Here is a 22,580-nt window from a genome sequence, read left to right as displayed (position 1 = left end):
TCATCAGTAATTCTAATAGCTCCTGCGTGGCCTCGCAGGACTTGGTATGCAGACCTAGTGAAGATGTCATCTCTTCCACCGTGGAGGCTGCCTCTGAGGAAGGACCTTCTAACTCAGGGTCCATTCCTTCACCCAAATCTCATTTCTCTTTAGCTGACTGCTTGGAGATTTAATGCTTAGTGTTGTCTATGCGTGGTTTTTCTGAGTTGGTCATTGAGACCATGATTCAGTCTCGCAAACCAGTTACTAGAAATATTTACCATAAGATATGGTGTAAATATATGTTTTTGGTGCGAATCTAAGGGCTACTGTCAGGTTTTTTTTCCCTGTTTTGTTTGTCATGTGCTGCTGGCAGCCATGTTACTCACCTCTCTTGCTGACCATGGTGCATTGTGGGGGATGCTGCTCATTTCCTGTACTTCCTTTTATGGCCAGACTGGTGTGCATCATCTGTGTGAGACAGGATGCAGTCTCAGAATTGTGATGTCATCACTTATTATTTAAAGGGCCTCTGTTCAGTATGCTTTGCCTTTGCATTGTCTCAGACCTGTTTGTGAGAGTTCCTGTGTATTACCTGGCTGCCTGACGTCCTTCCTGGTTCCTGACTCTGCTGTTTTCCTTGTTCCTGATTCCGGCTCATCTGACTATTCGCTTTGGCTCCTGACTCGGCTCGTCTGACTACCAGCTCTGGTTTTGACTCCTGACTTGTTATTTGACTTGTGGACTTTTTATTATTTTTTGTTATTAATAAAGGTGTGATTATTTTTGCACTTCTCGTCTCAGTCTGATTCCTGGCACCCTGACAGCTACTCTTGGAGTAGGGTCAGTATTCCTAGGATTTTGCCTTTTCTCCAGGAAGGGCTGGAGAAAGGTTTGTCAGCCAGTTCTTTGAAGGGTCAGATTTCGTCTTTATCTATTCTGTTACATAAACGTCTGTCGAATGTGCCAGATGTTCAATCCTTTTGTCAGGCCCTGGTCAGAATCAGGCCTGTCTTTAAGTATGTTGCTCCTCTTTTGAGCCTTAACCCCTTAATGACCGGACCATTTTTCAGTTTTCTTACCCTTAATGACAATGGCTATTTTTAAATTTCTGCAGTGTTTGTGTTTAGCTGTAATTTTCCTCTTACTCATTTACTGTACCCACACATATTATATACCGTTTTTCTCGCCATTAAATGGACTTTCTAAAGATACCATTTTTTTCATCACATCTTATAATTTAATATAAAAAATATATAAAATATGAGGAAAAAATGGAAAAAAACACACTTTTTCTAACTTTGACCTCCAAAATCTGTTACACATCTACAACCACCAAAAAACACCCATGCTAAATAGTTTCTAAATTTTGTCCTGAGTTTAGAAATACCCAATGGTTACATGTTGTTTGCTTTTTTTGCAAGTTATAGGGCAATAAGTACAAGTAGAACTTTGCTATTTCCAAACCACTTTTTTTCAAAATTAGCGCTAGTTACATTGGAACACTGATATCTGTCCGGAATCCCTGAATATCCCTTGACATGTATATATTTTTTTTTAGAAGACAACCCAAAGTATTGATTTATGCCCATTTTGGTATATTTCATGCCACCATTTCACTGCCAAATGCGAGCAAATAAAAAAAATTGTTCACTTTTTCACAAATTTTGTCACAAACTTTAGGTTTCTCACTGAAATTATTTACAAACAGTTTGTGCAATTATGGCACAAATGGTTGTAAATGCTTCTCTGGGATCCCCTTTGTTCAGAAATAGCAGACATATATGGCTTTGGCGTTGCTTTTTGGTAATTAGAAGGCCGCTAAATGCAGCTGCGCACCACACGTGTATTATGCCCAGCAGTGAAGGGGTTAATTAGGGATCTTGTAGGGACCTTGAAGGGTTAATTTTAGCTTTAGTGTAGTGTAGTAGACAACCCAAAGTATTGATCTAGGCCCATTTTGGTATATTTCATGCCACCATTTCACCGCCAAATGCGAGCAAATAAAAAAAAAGTGAAATTTTTCACAATTTTAGGTTTCTCACTTAAATTATTTACAAACAGCTTGTGCAATTATGGCACAAATGGTTGTAAATGCTTCTCTGGGATCTCCTTTGTTCAGAAATAGCAGACATATATGGCTTTGGCGTTGCTTTTTGGCAATTAGGAGGCCGCTAAATGCTGCTGCGCACCACACTTGTATTAAGCCCAGCAGTGAATGGGGTTAATTAGGTAGCTTGTAGAGAGCTTGCAGGGTTAATTTTAGCTTTAGTGTAGAGATTAGCCTCCCACCTGACACATCCCACCCCCTGATCCCTCCCAGACAGCTCTCTTCCCTCCCCCACCCCACAATTGTCCCCGCCATCTTAAGTACTGGCAGAAAGTCTGCCAGTACTAAAATAAAAGGTGTTTTTTTTTTTTTTTTGTTTTTTTTAATTATTCAGCTGTGATGGACCCCTGCCTTAACCCCCAACCTCCCTGATCCCCCCCAAACACCTCTCTAACCCTCCCCACCTACCTAATTGCCACCATCTTGGGTACTGGCAGCTGTCTGCCAGTACCCAGTTTTCCCCAAAAAATAAAGTGTTTTTGTTTTATTTTTAAATGTTTATTTTTTATTTTTTCTGTAGTGTAGCTGCCCCCCGCCCCCACCAGATCCAGATCCTGATCCTGATCCTATTATTATTAAAAAAATGTTAGTTTGCTGCCCCCCTCCCTCTTACCAAAATTCATTGGTGGCAGTGCCAGTGATTGCTGCGCGCGCGCGCGCACACACAAACACACACGCGCGCGCGTGCACGCAGCCCCCCGCACGCTCCCGGCATCCGGCGTGCACAATGCACTTGAAGGAACCGGATGCCGGGTAGCGATGGGCCGCCCACCCTCCTCCCTGTAAGCTCCCACCCACCAACGAACGGCCCCATCGCTACCGGTGCAGAGAGGGCCACAGAGTGGCTCTCTCTGCATCGGATGCTTTTTAAAGGGTATTGCAGGATGCCTCAATATCGAGGCATCACTGCAATACCCTGAGAGCTGCTGGAAGCGATTGCGATCGCTTCCAGCACTCTCTTAGACAACTGACGTACCAGGTACGTCCATTGTCACTAACTGCAAGTTTTTGCAGGACGTACCTGGTACGTCAGTTGTCATTAAGGGGTTAAAGGGACATGAAACCCAATTTTTTTCTTTCATGATTTAGAAAGAGCATATAATTATAAACAACTGTCTAATTTACTTCTATTATCTAATTTGCTTCATTCTTTTGATATACTTTGCTGAAAAGCATACCTAGATATGCTTAGTAGCTGTTGATTGGTAGCTGCGCATAGATACCTCCTGTGATTGGCTCATCATGTGCATTGCTATTTCTTCAATAAAGCAAATTAGATAATAGAAGTAAATTGGAATGTTGTTTAAAATTGTATTGTCTACCTTAATCAAGAAATAATTTTTTGGGGTAAAGTGTCCCTTTTAACTTAGTTCTTAAGTTTTTGCAACAGGCTCCGTTTGAGCCTTTACATTCCGTAGATATTAAGTTGTTATCTAGGAAAGTTTTGTTTCTTATTGCTATTTCTTCTGCTCGGAGAGTCTCGGAACTCTCGGCCTTGCAGTGTGATTTGCCTTATATTATTTTTCACGCTGATAAGGCGGTTCTGCGTACGAAGTTGGGTTTTCTACCTTAAGTGGTTTCTGATAGAAATATTAATCAGGAAATTGTTGTTTCGTCTCTATGTCCTAAGCCTTCTTCTCATAAGGAACTTGGATGTTGTGCTTGCTCTAAAATTCTACCTAGAGGCGACTAAGAATGTGCGTCAATCCTCTGCCCTGTTTGTTTGTTTCTCTGGAAAGCATAAAGGTCAGAAAGCTACTGTTACTTCTCTTTCTCTCTGGTTGAGAAGTATGATCCGTTTTGCTTATGAGACTGCTGGACAGCAGCCTCCTGAGAGAATAACAGCTCATTCCACTTGGTCTGTTTCGTCTTCTTGGGCTTTCAAAAATGAAGCTTCTGTGGATCAGATTTGCAAGACTGCAACTTTGGCCTCTACATACTTTTTCCAAATTTGATACTTTTGCCTCGGTTGAGGCTTCTTTTGGGAGAAAGGTTCTTCAAGCAGTGGTGCCTTCTGTTTAGTTCTGCCTGTCTTGTTTTCCCTCCCTAGTCATCTGTGTCCTTTAGCTTTGGGTATTGGTTCCCAACAGTAATTGATGACGTCAAGGATTCACCATATCTTAGGAAAGAAAACAAAATTTATGCTTACCTGATACATTTCTTTCTTTCCGGATATGGTGAGTCCACGACCCCAACCTTAAATTTAGGACAGTTATTTCTGACTAAACCTCAGGCACCTCTACACCTTTGTGTTATTCCTTGTTTCCATTTTCCTTCGGTCCAATGGCTGGGGATTGTGGGTAGGGGAGTGATACTTAACAGCTTTGCTGTGGTGCTCTTTACCTCCTCCTGCTGGCCAGGAGTGATATCCCAACAGTAATTGATGACGTCGTGGGCTCATCATATCCAGAAAGAAAGAAATTTATCAGGTAAGCATAAATTTTGTTTTTTATATTTGTCTTTGTAACCAACCATATGTATTTTGCTTTTCCACAGATTTCCAGTGGGTTCAAGGAGATGTGTGTGAAGTTCAGTTAATGGTCTACAACCCAATGCCCTTTGAACTGAGAGTGGAGACCATGGTAAGTTTATGTATTGATTTGTATTTCCAGTTGTAGGTGATCTACATAATAAGGTGGAAACAATATTATGTTGGCTCACCCTTGCAGCACTCACCAAGGAAGAGTTTTCCTGATTTAAAGGGACATTAAACTCAAAATGTAATCCCCCCCCCATTCAACGTTTAATGAAAATGTAACAATGTTCATTATTTTGCTTCTTTTTGCTGTAAAACACCTTTAATGACTGTGCTTTTATCACTTACTCCATGAGCGTTAGCAGCTCAGATTGTATAAGCTAGAATGCCTCAGCTATGTGCATCAGAGCGATTACTTTGGACTGCAAACAAACTCAATTCACTTTACAGGAAGCATTCCATTTCTTCAGTTTAAAGGAACTCTAAAGTCAAAACTAAACTTTCATGATTCTGATAGAGCATGCAGTTTAAAAAAACAACAAAATAAATTAACTTTTGAATCCACTTTATCATCAAAATATGCCATATCTTTTTATATGCACACTTTCCAAGACACCAGCTCCTACTGAGCATGTGCAAGAATTCACGTTATATAGGTATAGGAATTTTGTGATTGGCTGATGACTGTCATGATACAGGGAGAAGGAAAATTGGACTAACTTTGAAATTTGTCATAAAAAAAATCTACTATTCATTTCAAATTAAAGGGACACGCAAGTCAAAATTATACTTTCATGATTCGCCGGAAACAGCAGTTATATAGCAGCAGTCTAAAGACCGCTGCTTCATAACTGGTCTGCTGCCTCTGAGGCTGTGTTCTGCAATCCGCCCAATCCTATACGATCGGGCTGATTGACACCCCTGCTAGCGGCCAAATGGCCGCAAATCTGCAGGGGGCAGCTTGCACAAGCAGTTCTGGTGAACTGCTTGTGCAATGATAAATGCCGATAGTGTATGCTGTCGGCATTCAGCGATGTCTGTTGGACATAAGCTACATCGCTTCATTCGGACAGACATTGATAAATCAGCCCCTAAGTGCTATTGCATTGTCTAGTTATCATGCATTTGTAGATTATGCAAATCTACTGTATTTACTGGTCCTTTAAGACTAAATAATATTGCATTGAATTTTTGTTATCCTTTTGTTGATTATGCAATTCTACTGTATTTAATTGTCCTTTAAAGGGACAGTCTACACTAGAATTTTTTCTGTTTAAAAAGTTAGATAATCCCTTTAATTACCCATTCCCCAGTTTTGCATAACCAACATAATTATAATAACACACATTTTACCTCTGTGATTACCTTGTAAATTGGAACGTTGTTTAAAATGACGTGCCCTCTTTGAATTATGAAAGTTTATTTTGAGCTTTACTGTCCCTTTAAGATAATCTCTGAAAATCTCTGCAAAATAGAAGTGCATAGTTTGTCTTTCATGTTTAGGAACCAGAATAATCTGGGTGCCTTCATATCTCCAACATCTCATTTCAGCACAATTTGATTGGTTGCAATGTTTTTTTACTTTTTCTTCCCATGTATTTTTCTGTTTTGTTTATTTGTTGGTGAGTTCTGTTAGGGTAAGTCAAGATAAACAAACTAACAACTTGCTCCAGTATATTGGACTAGAAACTTTTTGTCATGCACCCCTCATTATTTTAATTACTGCTTTTTACACTCGAATGATTTCAGGAACTTAAAATAGTCGGCCTGGGGGGGTTAGATCTTTTTACGTGTTCTTCCAAGGGTACAATTCTTTTTGTCTGTGAGTGCTCTTTTGGGATCTGGATTTGTATGATTTTATTTATAGTATAGTAATTTATGGCTTCAGTATTGTGATATGTATACTTAGATTGACCACAATGTGCAATTAGTAAATTGTATAATGTATGTGTGTGTGATCTGCTTTTATCACAATGGAATTAATTAATATATGTGTGTGAAAGACATCTGTTTAGACTGTTAATAAAGAGTGGTGGTCTGATCGTATGTTGGAGTAATAAGGGGTTAAGACTATCACTAGTGATAAATGATTTGTCTTTCATGTTTAGGAACCAGAATAATCTGGGTGCCTTCATATCTCCAACATCTCATTTCAGCACAATTTGATTGGTTGCAATGTTTTTTTACTTTTTCTTCCCATGTATTTTTCTGTTTTGTTTATTTGTTGGTGAGTTCTGTTAGGGTAAGTCAAGATAAACTAACAACTTGCTCCAGTATATTGGACTAGAAACTTTTTGTCATGCACCCCTCATTATTTTAATTACTGCTTTTTACACTCGAATGATTTCAGGAACTTAAAATAGTCGGCCTGGGGTGGTTAGATCTTTTTACGTGTTCTTCCAAGGGTACAATTCTTTTTGTCTGTGAGTGCTCTTTTGGGATCTGGATTTGTATGATTTTATTTATAGTATAGTAATTTATGGCTTCAGTATTGTGATATATATACACTTAGATTTACCACAATGTGCAATTAGTAAATTGTATAATGTATGTGTGTGTGATCTGCTTTTATCACAATGGAATGAATTAATATATGTGTGTGAAAGACATCTGTTTAGACTGTTAATAAAGAGTGGTGGTCTGATCGTATGTTGGAGTAATAAGGGGTTAAGACTATCACTAGTGATAAATGATTCAAGGATCAATGAGTATGGCGCAAACCGTAAGGACTCATTTTGTGTCCTGCAGGATGAGTTGTTTTTAATCTAGTGTTATGTTTTCCATGCTGTACTGTTATGCCAATATAAAAATAGAGGCCTTGTTTCTATTGGTATTGCAAACTGGTGGTAGCAAACTATCTGCATTAAAGTTTATGGAGATGTTTTAGGTTGGCACCAGTTGACATAGCTCCATAGACTTTAATGGAGATACTTTTTGTTACCAACAGTATACACAGTTTGCAATAGTAATGGGAAATGTTTTCCCATGCAGCACTTTCACCTTCTTGGAGTTTAGTTTTTTGATGTAGCAATATTTATTTCACCGTAATATAGACCTTACTGCCAGCATAAGTGCAGTCTAAAATGTTGTGCAGGTGTTGTAGAAATCTCTCTTTCTCTCTCTTTCTTTCTTTCTTTCTTTCTCTCTCTCTCTCTCTCTCTCTCTCTCTCTCTCTCTCTCTTTCTTTCTTTCTTTCTTTCTTTCTTTCTTTCTTTCTTTCTTTCTCTTTATCTCTTTCTCTTTATCTCTCTCTTTCTCTCTCTCTTTCTCTCTCTCTTTCTCTCTTTCTCTCTCTTTCTCTCTCTCTCTCTCTCTCTCTCTCTCTCTCTCTTTCTTTCTTTCTTTCTTTCTCTTTATCTCTTTCTCTTTATCTCTCCCTCTCTTTCTTTCTTTCTTTCTTTCTTTCTTTCTCTTTATCTCTTTCTCTTTATCTCTCTCTTTCTTTCTTTCTTTCTTTCTTTCTTTCTTTCTTTCTTTCTTTCTTTCTTTCTCTCTCTCTCTTTCTTTCTTTGTCTCTCTCTCTCTCTCTGGAGGAGAGTCCACAGCTTCATGTATTACTTTTGGGAATACAGAACCTGGCCACCAGGAGGAGGCAAAGACACCCCAGCCAAAGCTTAAATACCTCCTCCACTCCCCTCATCCCCCAGTCATTCTTTGCCTTTCGTCACAGGAGGATGGCAGAGAAGTGCCGAAGATTCAGAGTTGTCTCTTATGGAGTTTTAAGTAGTCCTGTCAGCCTCTCAGTGAGAGCATGGGTGAAAGTTAGAGTCCGGAGATGCAGGGAGAGTCTTTCTGCGAGACCATCCGACTCAAATTTACAGCTCCACAACCAATCATTGACGAGTTTCGCTGCCTGCTTTCTACACTCAAGTCATGTCAGGATGCTTCTACCTGTCACACTTGAATTTTTTATACATCTTTTAGTGGGATTATTTAAGCTTAACTGGAGCTTTTTGTAAGTATTTTAGATTTGTATAGGTTGAACTCGATGGACTTCGGTCTTTTTTCAACCTCATCTACTATGTTACATAATGATAACACAGAAGACAGGGTCACAGTGTGGCGCCTTTTATCTTATGGAATCAAGGGTTAATATTCCCGGTAAGGGGATTATTGACCGGGGAAGGGGGGGGATTATACATGATATTGTTTATTGTGTGATTGCTGCGTTATGTTCGAGATGAGGCTCTGGCAATGGTAGAACTTTCAGGTTGACTTCCGGGAGTAATTGCGCGTTTTCTCCTTAGTCTGCACTTCCTCTATTGATCAGCGGCGCAGGAGACAAAGCGGTTTCTGTAGTCCGGGTCATAGGAGGTGGTGAGTGCCCCGGCCATTGGAGGTATAAAGGTGCCTGTTATTAAGTTTATCTAGTCCATAATAAAAGCGCAAGCTATGGAGGACTCTGACGCGTTAGAGGGTACTCCCTCTTAAACAAAGTCTCATTCCTGTGTTTATTGTGAGGAGGTTCTTGTAAATCAGCCTGCTCAACTATGTTCCACATGCCTTGATAAAGTTGCAACATCTAAAAATAAAGGGATGTCTAGTACTACTGAGCCGTCCACCTCTGAGGGTTCCCTGTCCCGTGAGGTGCGTTCCCTGCTTTTTTTTTCCGAGTGCACATGCAGCGCCCCAGGGCCCAACCATTACTCCTACGGGAGAGATTCGTTGGCTGTCAGATTTTGCGGATCAACTGCAAATGGCGGTATCGAAAGTGATCCATGCCTTACCACGTTCTGCTAAGCGCAAGCGTAGGGCGTATCATGGCGGCCCGGCCCAGGGGTTGTCTACGCCTATGGAAATATCTGAGGCATTATACGATGACAAGGCCCACTCCGACTCTTCGGAGGAGGCTCCTTCTGGGTCGGGGTCCCGGTCATCTCATCCTCCGTCGGTGGAGGAGCCTGACTTTAGGTTAAGGATAGAGAATTTGCGCTGAAGCAAGTGCTGGCTACTCTGGAGGTTCCGGAACCTAAGCTTCCGGAGGAACCTTTGATTCCTAATCTTGATAAAGTATACAAGGACAGGGTGGTGCCTCAGACCTTACCGTTTCCTGTTAAGATGGCTAACATAATTTAGAATGAATGGGAGCGATTAGGTTCTTCTTTTTCCCCTTCTTGCTTTAAGAAACTGTTCCCCATCCTGGACTCTCATCTCCAGCTGTGGGGGACTGCCCCTAAGGTGGATGGTGCTATTTCCATGCTTGCAAAGCGGACAACTATTCCTCTTGAGGATCGTTTGTCGTTTAAAGAGCCCATGGATAAAAAGTTGGAAAACATGTTAAAGAAAATGTTTCAGCACACAGGGTTTTTTTCAACCGGCAGCGGCTGTAGCAGAGGTTGCCGGAGCTGCGACATATTGGTGTGGATCCCTGTGTGATATGGTCGAGAGGGAGACTTCCATCAACGTGATACAGGATAAGATTAAGGCATTGAGGGTAGCCAATTCTTTCATTTGTGACGCCAATATGCAAATTATTCGCTTGAACGCAAAGGTTTCAGGATTCTCCATTTTAGTTTGCAGGGCTCTGTGGCTAAAGTTTTGGTCTGCGGACATGACCTCTAAGTCGAGGCTGTTGTCAAGAAAAGATTCTGTTCGGCCCAGGATTGGATTCGATCATATCCACAGTTACGGGAGGCAAGGGAACTTTCCTACCGCAGGATAAGAAGGTTAAGCATAACGGATCTACTTTTCGTCCCTTTCGTGCGGACAAGGCCCAGCTCCAGCAGCCCGCCGCAAAGCGGATCAATCCAAGGGAACTTGGAAGCCTGCTCAGTCTTGGAACAAGTCCAAGAACAAAATCGGCATGAAGGGGCGGCCCCCGAGCAAGTAGGGGGCAGATTGTCTCTCTTCTCCGAAGCCTGGTTGCAGGACTTCAGGACCCTTGGGTTCTGGAGGTTGTCGCCCAGGGTTACAGGATAGGATTCAGGTCCCAACCGCACAGGTGCAGATTTCTCCTGTCAAACCTGTCTTCAAGACCGGAAAAGAGAGAGGCCTTTCTAGAATGTGTGAGGGATCTCTCCTCTCTAGGTGTTATCGTACCAGTACCCCAAGCAGAAAGGGGTCTAGGGTACTATTCAAATCTTTTTGTGGTTCCAAAGAAGTAGGGCATGCTGGACCTAAAGTATTTAAACAAGTTTCTGGATGTTCCATCGTTCAAAATGGAAACGATCAGATCTATTCTGCCCGTAGTTCAAGAAGGGCAGTTTATGACGTCAATAGATTTGAAAGATGCTTACCTTCATGTTCCAATTCACAGGGACCACTTCAAGTTCCTAAGATTTGCGTTTGTGGACCATCACTTCCACTTTGTGGCCCTTCCTTTCGGTCTTGCGACGGCCCAGAGAGTCTTCACGAAGGTTCTGGGGGCACTACTGGCAGTGGCCAGATCCAGGGGCATTGCTGTGGCGCCCTATTGTGACGATATCCAAATCCAGGCGCTGTCGTTCAGCCTCGCAGAGGATCATTCGAGGGCTCTTCTTTTCTTGCTCCTATCTCATGGTTGGAAGATCAACTCAGGAAAGAGTTCCCTGGTTCCCAGCAACAGGGTGGAGTTCCTGGGCACGATAATAGACTATGTCCATGAAGATATTTCTCACAGACCATCGACGCAGGAAGATTGCGTCCACCTGTCTTGCCCTTCAGTCCTCCTCAAGCCCTTTGGTGGCTCAGTGTATGGAGTTGATCGGGCTCATGGTTTCCAGCATAGATGTCATCCCCTTCGCCAGGTTCCATTTCAGACCTCTTCAATTGTGCATGTTGAGACAGTGGAACGGCGATCATTCAGATCTATCACAGCGGATATCCATGGATGCTCGGACCTCTCTTGGTGGATCCGTCTGGAGCATCTGTCCTTGGGGATATCCTTCTTGAGACCATCCTGGGAGATTGTGACCACGGACGCGAGTCTCCCAGGATGGGGAGCTGTTTGGGGTGCCAGGATGGCACAAGGAAAATGGACCCAGGAGGATAAATATTCTGGAACTTCGAGCAATTTACAATGCTCTGAGGGCATGACCTTCATTGGGGTCGTTCGGCTTCATCAGATTCCAGACCGACAACATTACCTCAGTGGCTTACATCAACCATCAGGGGGGTACAAGGAGCTCAATGAGGGAGGTGTCTCAGATTTTGGAGTGGGCGGAGTCCCACAGCTGATCTCTTTCAGCGATCCACATTCCAGGTGTTGACAACTGGGAAGCGGACTTTCTAAGCAGGCAATCCTTCCATCCGGGATAATGGTCTCTTCACCCCGAAGGGTTAGCGGAGATTTGTCTCAGATGGGGAATGCCGGAGATAGATCTTACGGCGTCCAGACTCAATTGCAAACTACCCTGATACGGGTCGAGATCGAGGAATCCCCAGGCAGAGCTGATAGATGCCTTAGCGGTGTCTTGGGGTTTCAGCCTAGCTTACATTTTTCCACCGTTACCACTTCTACCTCGTGTAGTGGCACACATCAAACAGGAGTGAACTTCGACCATCCTGATTGCTCCATCATGGCCGCAGAGGATGTGGATTGCAGATATGGTGGGGATGTCATCCTCTCTGCCATGGAGGTTACCCTGTCGCAGGGACTTACTGAAACAGGATCCTTTTCAGCATCAAAATCTCGTTTCTCTGTGGCTGACTACGTGGACGTGGATATTGAACGCTTAGTCTTAGCCAAGAGAGGTTTTTCTGAGAGTGTGATTGACACTTTAGTTCAGGCAAGGAAGCCAGTCACTCGTCGCATCTACCAGAAGGTGTTGAGGACTTACATGTCCTGGTGTGAGAAGCATGGATATCCTTGGTACAAGGTGAAGGTATCCAGTATTCTGTCCTTTCTCCAGGAGGGTTTGCAGAACGGGTCTTGCTGCTAGTTCGGGACAGATTTCGGCATTATCAGTCTTGTTGCACAGGAGACTCGCTGAGCTTCCTGACATTCAATCTTTCGTTCAGGCTCTGTTTAGAATCAGGCCTTTCTTTAGACAGTCTGCTTCCCCATGGAACTTAAACTTGGTCCTTAAGGTATTGCAGAGGGTTCCGTTTGAGCCTATGCATTCCATTGACATTAAGATTCTGTCCTGGAAGGTTCTCTTCCTGTTGCCTATTGCATCGGCACGCAGAGTATCCGATCTTGCTGCCTTGCAATTCGAGCCTCCTTACCTGGTTTTTCATGCGGATAAGGCGGTTCTTCGCACAGGGCAGGCGAAGGGTTATAGAGTAACAACTGCACCTAGCTTCTGTGCGCTAAGTTTTCAGGGGATTCCTTCCAGGTTCATCTGCGTTGGAGAATGCTCTCTTATTCAGCATGTGGCCTTGTGTCTCGTGTGCAGGTCCTCTGTCTCTAATAGCCCCCTTTTTCTTATGGGGGGGTTGTTCTCCTATGGAGGCCTTGTTTAGGACTTTTCCTATATTCAGGGGATGGAACAGAGGGTTTAACCTATTTGGAGAGAGGCATGCTCTCTGGGTTGTTCTGTTCTATCTGGAGTTTTGCTGGCTCTGTGTCGTGATGGGCATTTGCTAGTCTCTTCTGGGTCTTCAGCCTTGTCGACTGTCTTATGGAGTTTCGGGGTGGGGGGGGGGTTCCGGAGCTCTGTGGAATGTTTAAAGCCATTTTTTCCAATAATTTTAATGCCAAGTACCTTACTCGTGCTTATAAGTAATCTTCCTCATTTTTATATTTTAAGAGTATATCAAACAAGTTTAAACAAAAATTCACAGATAACTTCTATAACACAATACGGGACTTAACTAGTCCCAACAAGCACTGGACAAATCCATGACCCCACAACATGAAAATATAAAAAGGGCATAGCACAGCGTAGAGGCTACGCCTATGAGGGTTATTGACTGAATGTGGGTAAGGAACATATGACTAGATCCTGTGTCAGGAGAGGTAACATTAGGGCAGCTTCTAAGGGACATGAATCCTAAATAACATATAACTGAATATCAGGGAGAGTGGCGGGGGAAGGGATACATCATAAGGATGGAAAAGGAGGGGATAAAGGGAGGAGGTAAGGAAAAAGAGTGCGCTGAAAGTATACTATTTATAAATCTTCAGATAGTTGGTACTGAGTGTGTGTCTAAATATTTGTCACCAGGGGTCCTCCCCTGTGAACTGTGGTAGAAAGGAGGTGTAGATGGGATTCCCATGGCTCCCATATAAGGCAATACTGGGCTATTTGATTATTAGTTCTAAAGACTCCTCCATCTGCTTAAGGTAGTTAAGGTTATCTAACACTCCCTGCCATTTCGGGGGGTTTGGCTTTTTCCAATTTCTTGCAATAAGGAGTTTGGCAGAAATGAGAACATATACTAGCAGGGCCTGTATGTGTTTGGGGAAGGACGCAACGTCCAGATGTAAGAGAGCTGTGCTTGGGTAGTGGGGGGGGGGGGAGAGGCCCAATGAAACACACAGCTGGCGAGTTTTCTCCCAATAGGGGAGTAACACTGGGCAAGACCACCAAATGTGGGTGGGGGTCCCCGGCTCTCCACAACCCCTCCAGCAGAGGGGAGAGTGGTCAGGATATATTTTTTGTAATTTAGTAGGGACTAAGTGCCATCTGGTTAAAAGCTTGTAAAAGAGCTTGTACGTAGTAACACAGTGGACTGCAGCCTTGGTTGTTTAAATGGTATGGAGCCATTGCTCTGGGGTAAACTCTTGTCTCCACTCCCGCTCCCACGAAACTATGAGCAGTTTTAACCAGTCTTGAGTTGTGGGTAAAAAATTGGTAATGATGCGTAAGTGGCTTAATCAACTGAGAGCCAGCTACAAATCTAGCCTCCAAAGGGGTGAGATCTCGTGGTGGCCCTTCCAAAAAGCCCCATGCACCCATGAGCGATCGTAATCTGATCAAATTGAATCGTAGTCTAGATGGTATCTCATAGGTGTCAATCAGTTACGGAATAGATAAGAGACACCTGTTCTGGTAGAAATCAGCGACTCTAGATAGGGGTACTTGTTTCCAGGCAACTATGTCAACATTGAGTAAGCCATGTAGGAGACCTGCTACCGTATGGATTGGAGAAGGGTGAGGGGCGATAGTGAGGTTGTGTCGCAATCTGAGCCACGCCCTCCAGAAATCTTTAATAAGGTGATTTGAAATAATAGGTTTATCCCAGCAATGTTGAGGAATCCACAAGAGGTCTTCTAAATAAAGATAAGCAGGTAAAGAGGCTTGTTCCAAATCGCGCCACCTTGCCTGGGGGAGATTACTACCCCAGGCTGAGGCATGTGAAAGCATGGCAGCGTCATGATAGGCACTGATTTTCGGCACCCCCACCCCTCCCTCCTCGACTGGGGATTGCAGGATATGGGCTGCCACTCTCGTTCTCTTATCATTCCAAATATAGCGGTTAAAGATAGACTGGAAAATTTAAATATATTTGTCTTTGGAACTGGAATGGGGAGAGATTGGAAAAGATAGACTAGTTTGGGTAAGAGCATCATTTTAATGGCGGCAACTCTGCCTAGCCATGACATTTCCTCATATCTCTTAGAAGTTAGAGCTTGACTCAGAGATCTATGGAGCGGGTCGTAGTTGTGGGAAAGCGTTATGGCTTTATCATGAGATAAGTATACCCCAAGGTGTTTAAGTCCTTTAGAAGACCACTTAAAGGAAAAAAATAAATTGTGGTTGATGCAGCTCTGAAGGAGGAATGCCTATGGCATATGTCTCTGTTTTTGTAACATTTAGTTTATAATGGGATAGAGAGCCAAATTGTTTGAAGAGGTCCATAAGGGGGGAAGAGAGGATAGGGGATTAGTCAGAAAGACGATTAAATTGTCCGCAAAGAGGGCTAATTTTTGCGGTGTATCATGAAGGGTCAGACCCTGAAAATATTTCATTATCTTTAACTGCAATTAATAATCTATTCAATTCATGAACATATTTAGGGGTGGGTTCTCTTTCTAAAATAATATATGTTTCTCCATCACTTAAAAGTTTATATGCCTCCATTAGGTAGTCGGTTTTAGATTGAATAACTACTCCACCACCCTTATCTGCTGCACGAAAGACCACATTATGATTATCAGATAATTTCTTTAAGGATTTCCTTTCTAAAATACTTAAATTATCATTATGTTTATTCACCATATGGTTCTTTTTGGAAGAAAATGCCTCCTCTATATCCTTTAGTACCATTTTAGTAAAAACCGGTATCTGATCCCCCTGTGCACTCAAGGGGTAGAACATAGATTTTTTCTTAAGTGATGAATGCTGTATTTCCAATTCAGTCTCATATACAGAGAATTCTAATGATTCTTCTATATTATCATTTGAGGTACATATAGTGTTAGTATCTAAACCACTTTCATATTGTAATTCTTTCAAAATTCTAAGAGTATCTAAATCTCTACTCTCCAAATAATCAACCCGCGGCTGGGTTTTCAATTGTGGATTTTTTAAATAATATCTCTGCAAGGTTAATTTACGCATATATTTTTGTTAATCCAAATACAGGGAGTGCAGAATTATTAGGCAAATGAGTATTTTGACCACATCATCCTCTTTATGCATGTTGTCTTACTCCAAGCTGTATAGGCTCAAAAGCCTACTACCAATTAAGCATATTAGGTGATGTGCATCTCTGTAATGAGAAGGGGTGTGGTCTAATGACATCAACACCCTATATCAGGTGTGCATAATTATTAGGCAACTTCCTTTCCTTTGGCAAATGGGTCAAAAGAAGGACTTGACAGGCTCAGAAAAGTCAAAAATAGTGAGATATCTTGCAGAGGGATGCAGCACTCTTAAAATTGCAAAGCTTCTGAAGCGTGATCATCGAACAATCAAGCGTTTCATTCAAAATAGTCAACAGGGTCGCAAGAAGCGTGTGGAAAAACCAAGGCGCAAAATAACTGCCCATGAACTGAGAAAAGTCAAGCGTGCAGCTGCCAAGATGCCACTTGCCACCAGTTTGGCCATATTTCAGAGCTGCAACATCACTGGAGTGCCCAAAAGCACAAGGTGTGCAATACTCAGAGACATGGCCAAGGTAAGAAAGGCTGAAAGACGACCACCACTGAACAAGACACACAAGCTGAAACGTCAAGACTGGGCCAAGAAATATCTCAAGACTGATTTTTCTAAGGTTTTATGGACTGATGAAATGAGAGTGAGTCTTGATGGGCCAGATGGATGGGCCCGTGGCTGGATTGGTAAAGGGCAGAGAGCTCCAGTCTGACTCAGAAGCCAGCAAGGTGGAGGTGGAGTACTGGTTTGGGTTGGTATCATCAAAGATGAGCTTGTGGGGCCTTTTCGGGTTGAGGGTGGAGTCAAGCTCAACTCCCAGTCCTACTGCCAGTTTCTGGAAGACACCTTCTTCAAGCAGTGCTACAGGAAGAAGTCTGCATCCTTCAAGAAAAACATGATTTTCATGCAGGACAATGCTCCATCACACGCGTCCAAGTACTCCACAGCGTGGCTGGCAAGAAAGGGTATAAAAGAAGAAAATCTAATGACATGGCCTCCTTGTTCACCTGATCTGAACCCCATTGAGAACCTGTGGTCCATCATCAAATGTGAGATTTACAAGGAGGGAAAACAGTACACCTCTCTGAACAGTGTCTGGGAGGCTGTGGTTGCTGCTGCATGCAATGTTGATGGTGAACAGATCAAAACACTGACAGAATCCATGGATGGCAGGCTTTTGAGTGTCCTTGCAAAGAAAGGTGGCTATATTGGTCACTGATTTGTTTTTGTTTTGTTTTTGAATGTCAGAAATGTATATTTGGGAATGTTGAGATGTTATATTGGTTTCACTGGTAAAAATAAATAATTGAAATGGGTATATATTTGTTTTTTGTTAAGTTGCCTAATAATTATGCACAGTAATAGTCACCTGCACACACAGATATCCCCCTAAAATAGCTATAACTAAAAACAAACTAAAAACTACTTCCAAAACTATTCAGCTTTGATATTAATGAGTTTTTTGGGTTAATTGAGAACATGGTTGTTGTTCAATAATAAAATTAATCCTCAAAAATACAACTTGCCTAATAATTCTGCACTCCCTGTATATCTCAAATCTATTAGGTGGTGCTTTCGGTGGAAAATGAAGTCCTTTATTCAGTAGTCTTATATCATTATTTTCTAAATTTAATTGTGCTAGATTATAGATATCAGCTTTTGCTTTCTCTAATACCTGGGTCTCCATTCTTTTGGTTTGTACTCCTGCTCCTGCTCTGACTCCCCTTCTAGTTCTAAAGCTTGTTTGTTTTGTCTCCTCTGATACTGATCTCTCAGGAGTGATCTCTCTCTCCTCCAATCCCTGTTGGGTGTCTGACCTCCACCATTGGTTGCCTTGTCCTAAAAAATGGTTATCATGATGTTGTTTTTCTTGATAAGATTTCGGTTTTGCTTCCTGATACTCCCAATCCTAACCATAGTTTTCATGATTAGATATATTTCTTCTGTTAAGTGTGATCAGTCCACGGGTCATCATTTCTTCTGGGATTTTACTCCTCCCCAACAGGAAGTGCAAGAGGATTCACCCAGCAGAGCTGCATATAGCTCCTCCCCCCTACGTCACTCCCAGTCATTCTCTTGCACCCAACGACTAGATAGGATGTGTGAGAGGACTATGGTGATTATACTTAGTTTTATATCTTCAATCAAGAGTTTGTTATTTTAAAATAGCACCGGAGTGTGTTATTACCTCTCTGGCAGAGTTTGAAGAAGAATCTACCAGAGTTTTGCTATGATTTTAGCCGGAGTAGTTAAGATCATATTGCTGTTCTCGGCCATCTGAGGAGTGAGGTAAACTTCAGATCAGGGGACAGCGGGCAGATGAATCTGCATAAAGGTATGTAGCAGCTTTTATTTTCTGACAATGGAATTGATGAGAAAATCCTGCCATACCGATATAATGTCATGTATGTATACTTTACACTTCAGTATTCTGGGGAATGGTACTTCACTAGAATTACACTGTAAGAAGTACATAAAGCTGTTTAATAACTAGAAATTATGTTTAACGTTTTTGCTGGAATGTAAAATCGTTTTCATTTGCTGAGGTACTGAGTGAATAAATGTTTGGGCACTATTTTTCCACTTGGCAGTTGCTTAATCTTTTTTCTGACAGTTTCTGTTCTCTCTCACTGCTGTGTGTGAGGGGGAGGGGCCGTTTTTTTGGCGCTTTTGCTACGCATCAGATATTTCAGTCAGCAGCTCATTGTACTTCCTGCATGATCCGGTTCATCTCTACAGAACTCAGGGGTCTTCAAAACTTATTTTGAGGGAGGTAATTTCTCTCAGCAGAGCTGTGAGAATTATAGTTAACTGAGATAAAAAACGTTTATTCTGTAAATTTTTTTCCTGCTTTCAGAATTAGTTATCTTTGCTAATGGGATTAAACCTTTGCTAAAGTTGTGTGGTTTACAAGGATTGAGGCTATAACTGTTTCAATTTATTAATTTTCAACTGTCATAGATCTTCTGTGCTTCTTAAAGGCACAGTACGTTTTTAATAATATTCTAATTGAATTGTATTCCAAGTTGCAAGTTTATTTGTTAGTGTGTTAAACATGTCTGATTCAGAGGAAGATACCTGTGTCATTTGTTGCAATGCCAAAGTGGAGCCCAATAGAAATTTATGTACTAACTGTATTGATGCTACTTTAAATAAAAGTCAATCTGTACAAATTGAACAAATTTCACCAAACAACGAGGGGAGAGTTATGCCGACTAACTCGCCTCACGTGTCAGTACCTGCATCTCCCGCTCGGGAGGTGCGTGATATTGTAGCGCCGAGTACATCTGGGCGGCCATTACAAATCACATTACAAGATATGGCTACTGTTATGACTGAAGTTTTGGCTAAATTACCAGAACTAAGAGGTAAGCGTGATCACTCTGGGGTGAGAACAGAGTGCGCTGATAATATTAGGGCCATGTCAGACACTGCGTCACAGGTGGCAGAACATGAGGACGGAGAACTTCATTCTGTGGGTGACGGTTCTGATCCAAACAGACTGGATTCAGATATTTCAAATTTTAAATTTAAGCTGGAAAACCTCCGTGTATTACTAGGGGAGGTGTTAGCGGCTCTGAATGATTGTAACACAGTTGCAATACCAGAGAAAATGTGTAGGTTGGATAAATATTTTGCGGTACCGGCGAGTACTGAGGTTTTTCCTATACCTAAGAGACTTACTGAAATTGTTACTAAGGAGTGGGATAGACCCGGTGTGCCGTTCTCACCCCCTCCGATATTTAGAAAAATGTTTCCAATAGACGTCACCACACGGGACTTATGGCAAACGGTTCCTAAGGTGGAGGGAGCAGTTTCTACTTTAGCTAAGCGTACCACTATCCCGGTGGAGGATAGCTGTGCTTTTTCAGATCCAATGGATAAAAAATTAGAGGGTTACCTTAAGAAAATGTTTGTTCAACAAGGTTTTATATTGCAACCCCTTGCATGCATTGCGCCGATCACGGCTGCAGCGGCATTCTGGATTGAGTCTCTGGAAGAGAACATTAGTTCAGCTACTCTGGACGACATTACGGACAGGCTTAGAGTCCTTAAACTAGCTAATTCATTCATTTCGGAGGCCGTAGTACATTTAACTAAACTTACGGCGAAGAATTCAGGATTCGCCATTCAGGCACGCAGGGCGCTGTGGCTAAAATCCTGGTCAGCTGATGTTACTTCTAAGTCTAAATTGCTTAATATACCTTTCAAAGGGCAGACCTTATTCGGGCCCGGGTTGAAAGAGATTATCGCTGACATTACAGGAGGTAAAGGCCATGCCCTGCCTCAGGACAAAGCCAAAGTTAAGGCTAGACAGTCTAATTTTCGTTCCTTTCGTAATTTCAAAGCAGGAGCAGCATCAACTTCCTCTGCACCAAAACAGGAAGGAGCTGTTGCTCGCTACAGACAAGGCTGGAAACCTAACCAGTCCTGGAACAAGGGCAAGCAGGCCAGGAAACCGGCTGCTGCCCCTAAAACAGCATGAATTGAGGGCCCCCGATCCGGGATCGGATCTAGTGGGGGGCAGACTTTCTCTCTTCGCCCAGGCTTGGGCAAGAGATGTCCAGGATCCCTGGGCACTAGAGATAATATCTCAGGGATACCTTCTGGACTTCAAATACTCTCCTCCAAGAGAGAGATTTCATCTGTCAAGGTTGTCAACAATCCAGACAAAGAAAGAGGCGTTTCTACGCTGCGTACAAGAGCTCTTGTTAATGGGAGTAATCCATCCAGTTCCACGGTCGGAACAGGGACAGGGGTTTTACTCAAATCTGTTTGTGGTTCCCAAAAAAGAGGGAACTTTCAGACCAATTCTGGACTTAAAGATCCTAAACAAATTCCTAAGAGTTCCATCGTTCAAGATGGAGACTATTCGGACAATTTTACCTATGATCCAAGAGGGTCAGTACATGACCACTGTAGATTTAAAAGATGCTTACCTTCACATACCGATTCACAAAGATCATTACCGGTACCTAAGGTTTGCCTTCCTAGACAGGCATTACCAGTTTGTGGCTCTTCCATTCGGTTTGGCTACAGCTCCAAGAATCTTCACAAAGGTTCTGGGTGCTCTTCTGGCGGTACTAAGACCGCGGGGAATCTCGGTAGCTCCATACCTAGACGACATTCTGATACAAGCTTCAAGCTTTCAAACTGCCAAGTTTCATACAGAGTTAGTACTGGCATTTCTAAGGTCACATGGATGGAAGGTGAACGAAAAGAAAAGTTCACTTGTTCCACTCACAAGAGTTCCCTTCCTGGGGACTCTTATAGATTCTGTAGAAATGAAGATTTACCTGACAGAGGACAGGCTAACAAGACTTCAAAGTGCTTGCCGCACCCTTCATTCCATTCAACACCCGTCAGTGGCTCAATGCATGGAGGTAATCGGCTTAATGGTAGCGGCAATGGACATAGTACCCTTTGCACGCTTACACCTCAGACCACTGCAGCTGTGCATGCTAAGTCAGTGGAATGGGGATTTCTCAGACTTATCCCCTTCTCTGAATCTGGATCAAGAGACCAGAAATTCTCTTCTATGGTGGCTTTCTCGGCCACATCTGTCCAGGGGGATGCCATTCAGCAGACCAGACTGGACAATTGTAACAACAGACGCCAGCCTTCTAGGTTGGGGTGTCGTCTGGAATTCTCTGAAGGCTCAGGGAGAATGGAGTCAGGAGGAGAGTCTCCTGCCAATAAACATTCTGGAATTGAGAGCAGTTCTCAATGCACTCCCGGCTTGGCCCCAGTTGACAACTCGGGGGTTCATCAGGTTTCAGTCGGACAACATCACGACCGTAGCTTACATCAACCATCAGGGAGGGACAAGAAGCTCCCTAGCTATGATGGAAGTATCAAAGATAATTCGCTGGGCAGAGTCTCACTCTTGCCACCTGTCAGCAATCCACATCCCGGGAGTGGAGAACTGGGAAGCGGATTTCTTAAGTCGTCAGACTTTTCATCCGGGGGAGTGGGAACTTCATCCGGAGGTCTTTGCCCAAATACTTCGACGTTGGGGCAAACCAGAGATAGATCTCATGGCGTCTCGACAGAACGCCAAGCTTCCTCGTTACGGGTCCAGATCCAGGGATCCAGGAGCAGTCCTGATAGATGCCCTGACAGCACCTTGGGACTTCAGGATGGCTTACGTGTTTCCACCCTTCCCGATGCTTCCTCGATTGATTGCCAGAATCAAACAGGAGAGAGCATCAGTGATTCTAATAGCACCTGCATGGCCACGCAGGACTTGGTATGCAGACCTGGTGGACATGTCATCCTGTCCACCTTGGTCTCTACCTCTGAAACAGGACCTTCTGATTCAGGGTCCTTTCAAACATCAAAATCTAACTTCTCTGAAGCTGACTGCTTGGAAATTGAACGCTTGATTTTATCAAGACGTGGGTTTTCTGAGTCAGTTATTGATACCTTAATACAGGCTAGGAAACCTGTTACCAGAAAGATTTACCATAAGATATGGCGTAAATACCTATATTGGTGTGAATCCAAAGGTTACTCTTGGAGTAAGGTTAGGATTCCTAGGATATTGTCTTTT

General features: G+C 42.7%; 1 protein-coding gene across 2 annotated transcripts in view; it reads left to right on the top strand.

Moving 5' to 3' along the window:
- TRAPPC9 (trafficking protein particle complex subunit 9) overlaps positions 1-22,580 on the top strand; it is a 1,774,054-nt gene that overhangs the window by 241,315 nt on the left and 1,510,159 nt on the right. For both annotated transcript variants that reach the window (XM_053715382.1, XM_053715383.1), the window contains exon 12: positions 4,586-4,671. In XM_053715382.1, coding sequence (XP_053571357.1) covers positions 4,586-4,671 — 86 coding nt within the window. The remainder of the gene's footprint in view (positions 1-4,585; positions 4,672-22,580) is intronic.

This window comes from Bombina bombina, chromosome 5 (genome assembly GCF_027579735.1).
Source record: "Bombina bombina isolate aBomBom1 chromosome 5, aBomBom1.pri, whole genome shotgun sequence".
NCBI lineage: Eukaryota > Metazoa > Chordata > Amphibia > Anura > Bombinatoridae > Bombina > Bombina bombina.
Note: the sequence above shows the minus strand (reverse complement) of the source record. Positions and strands in the feature narration are given on the sequence as shown.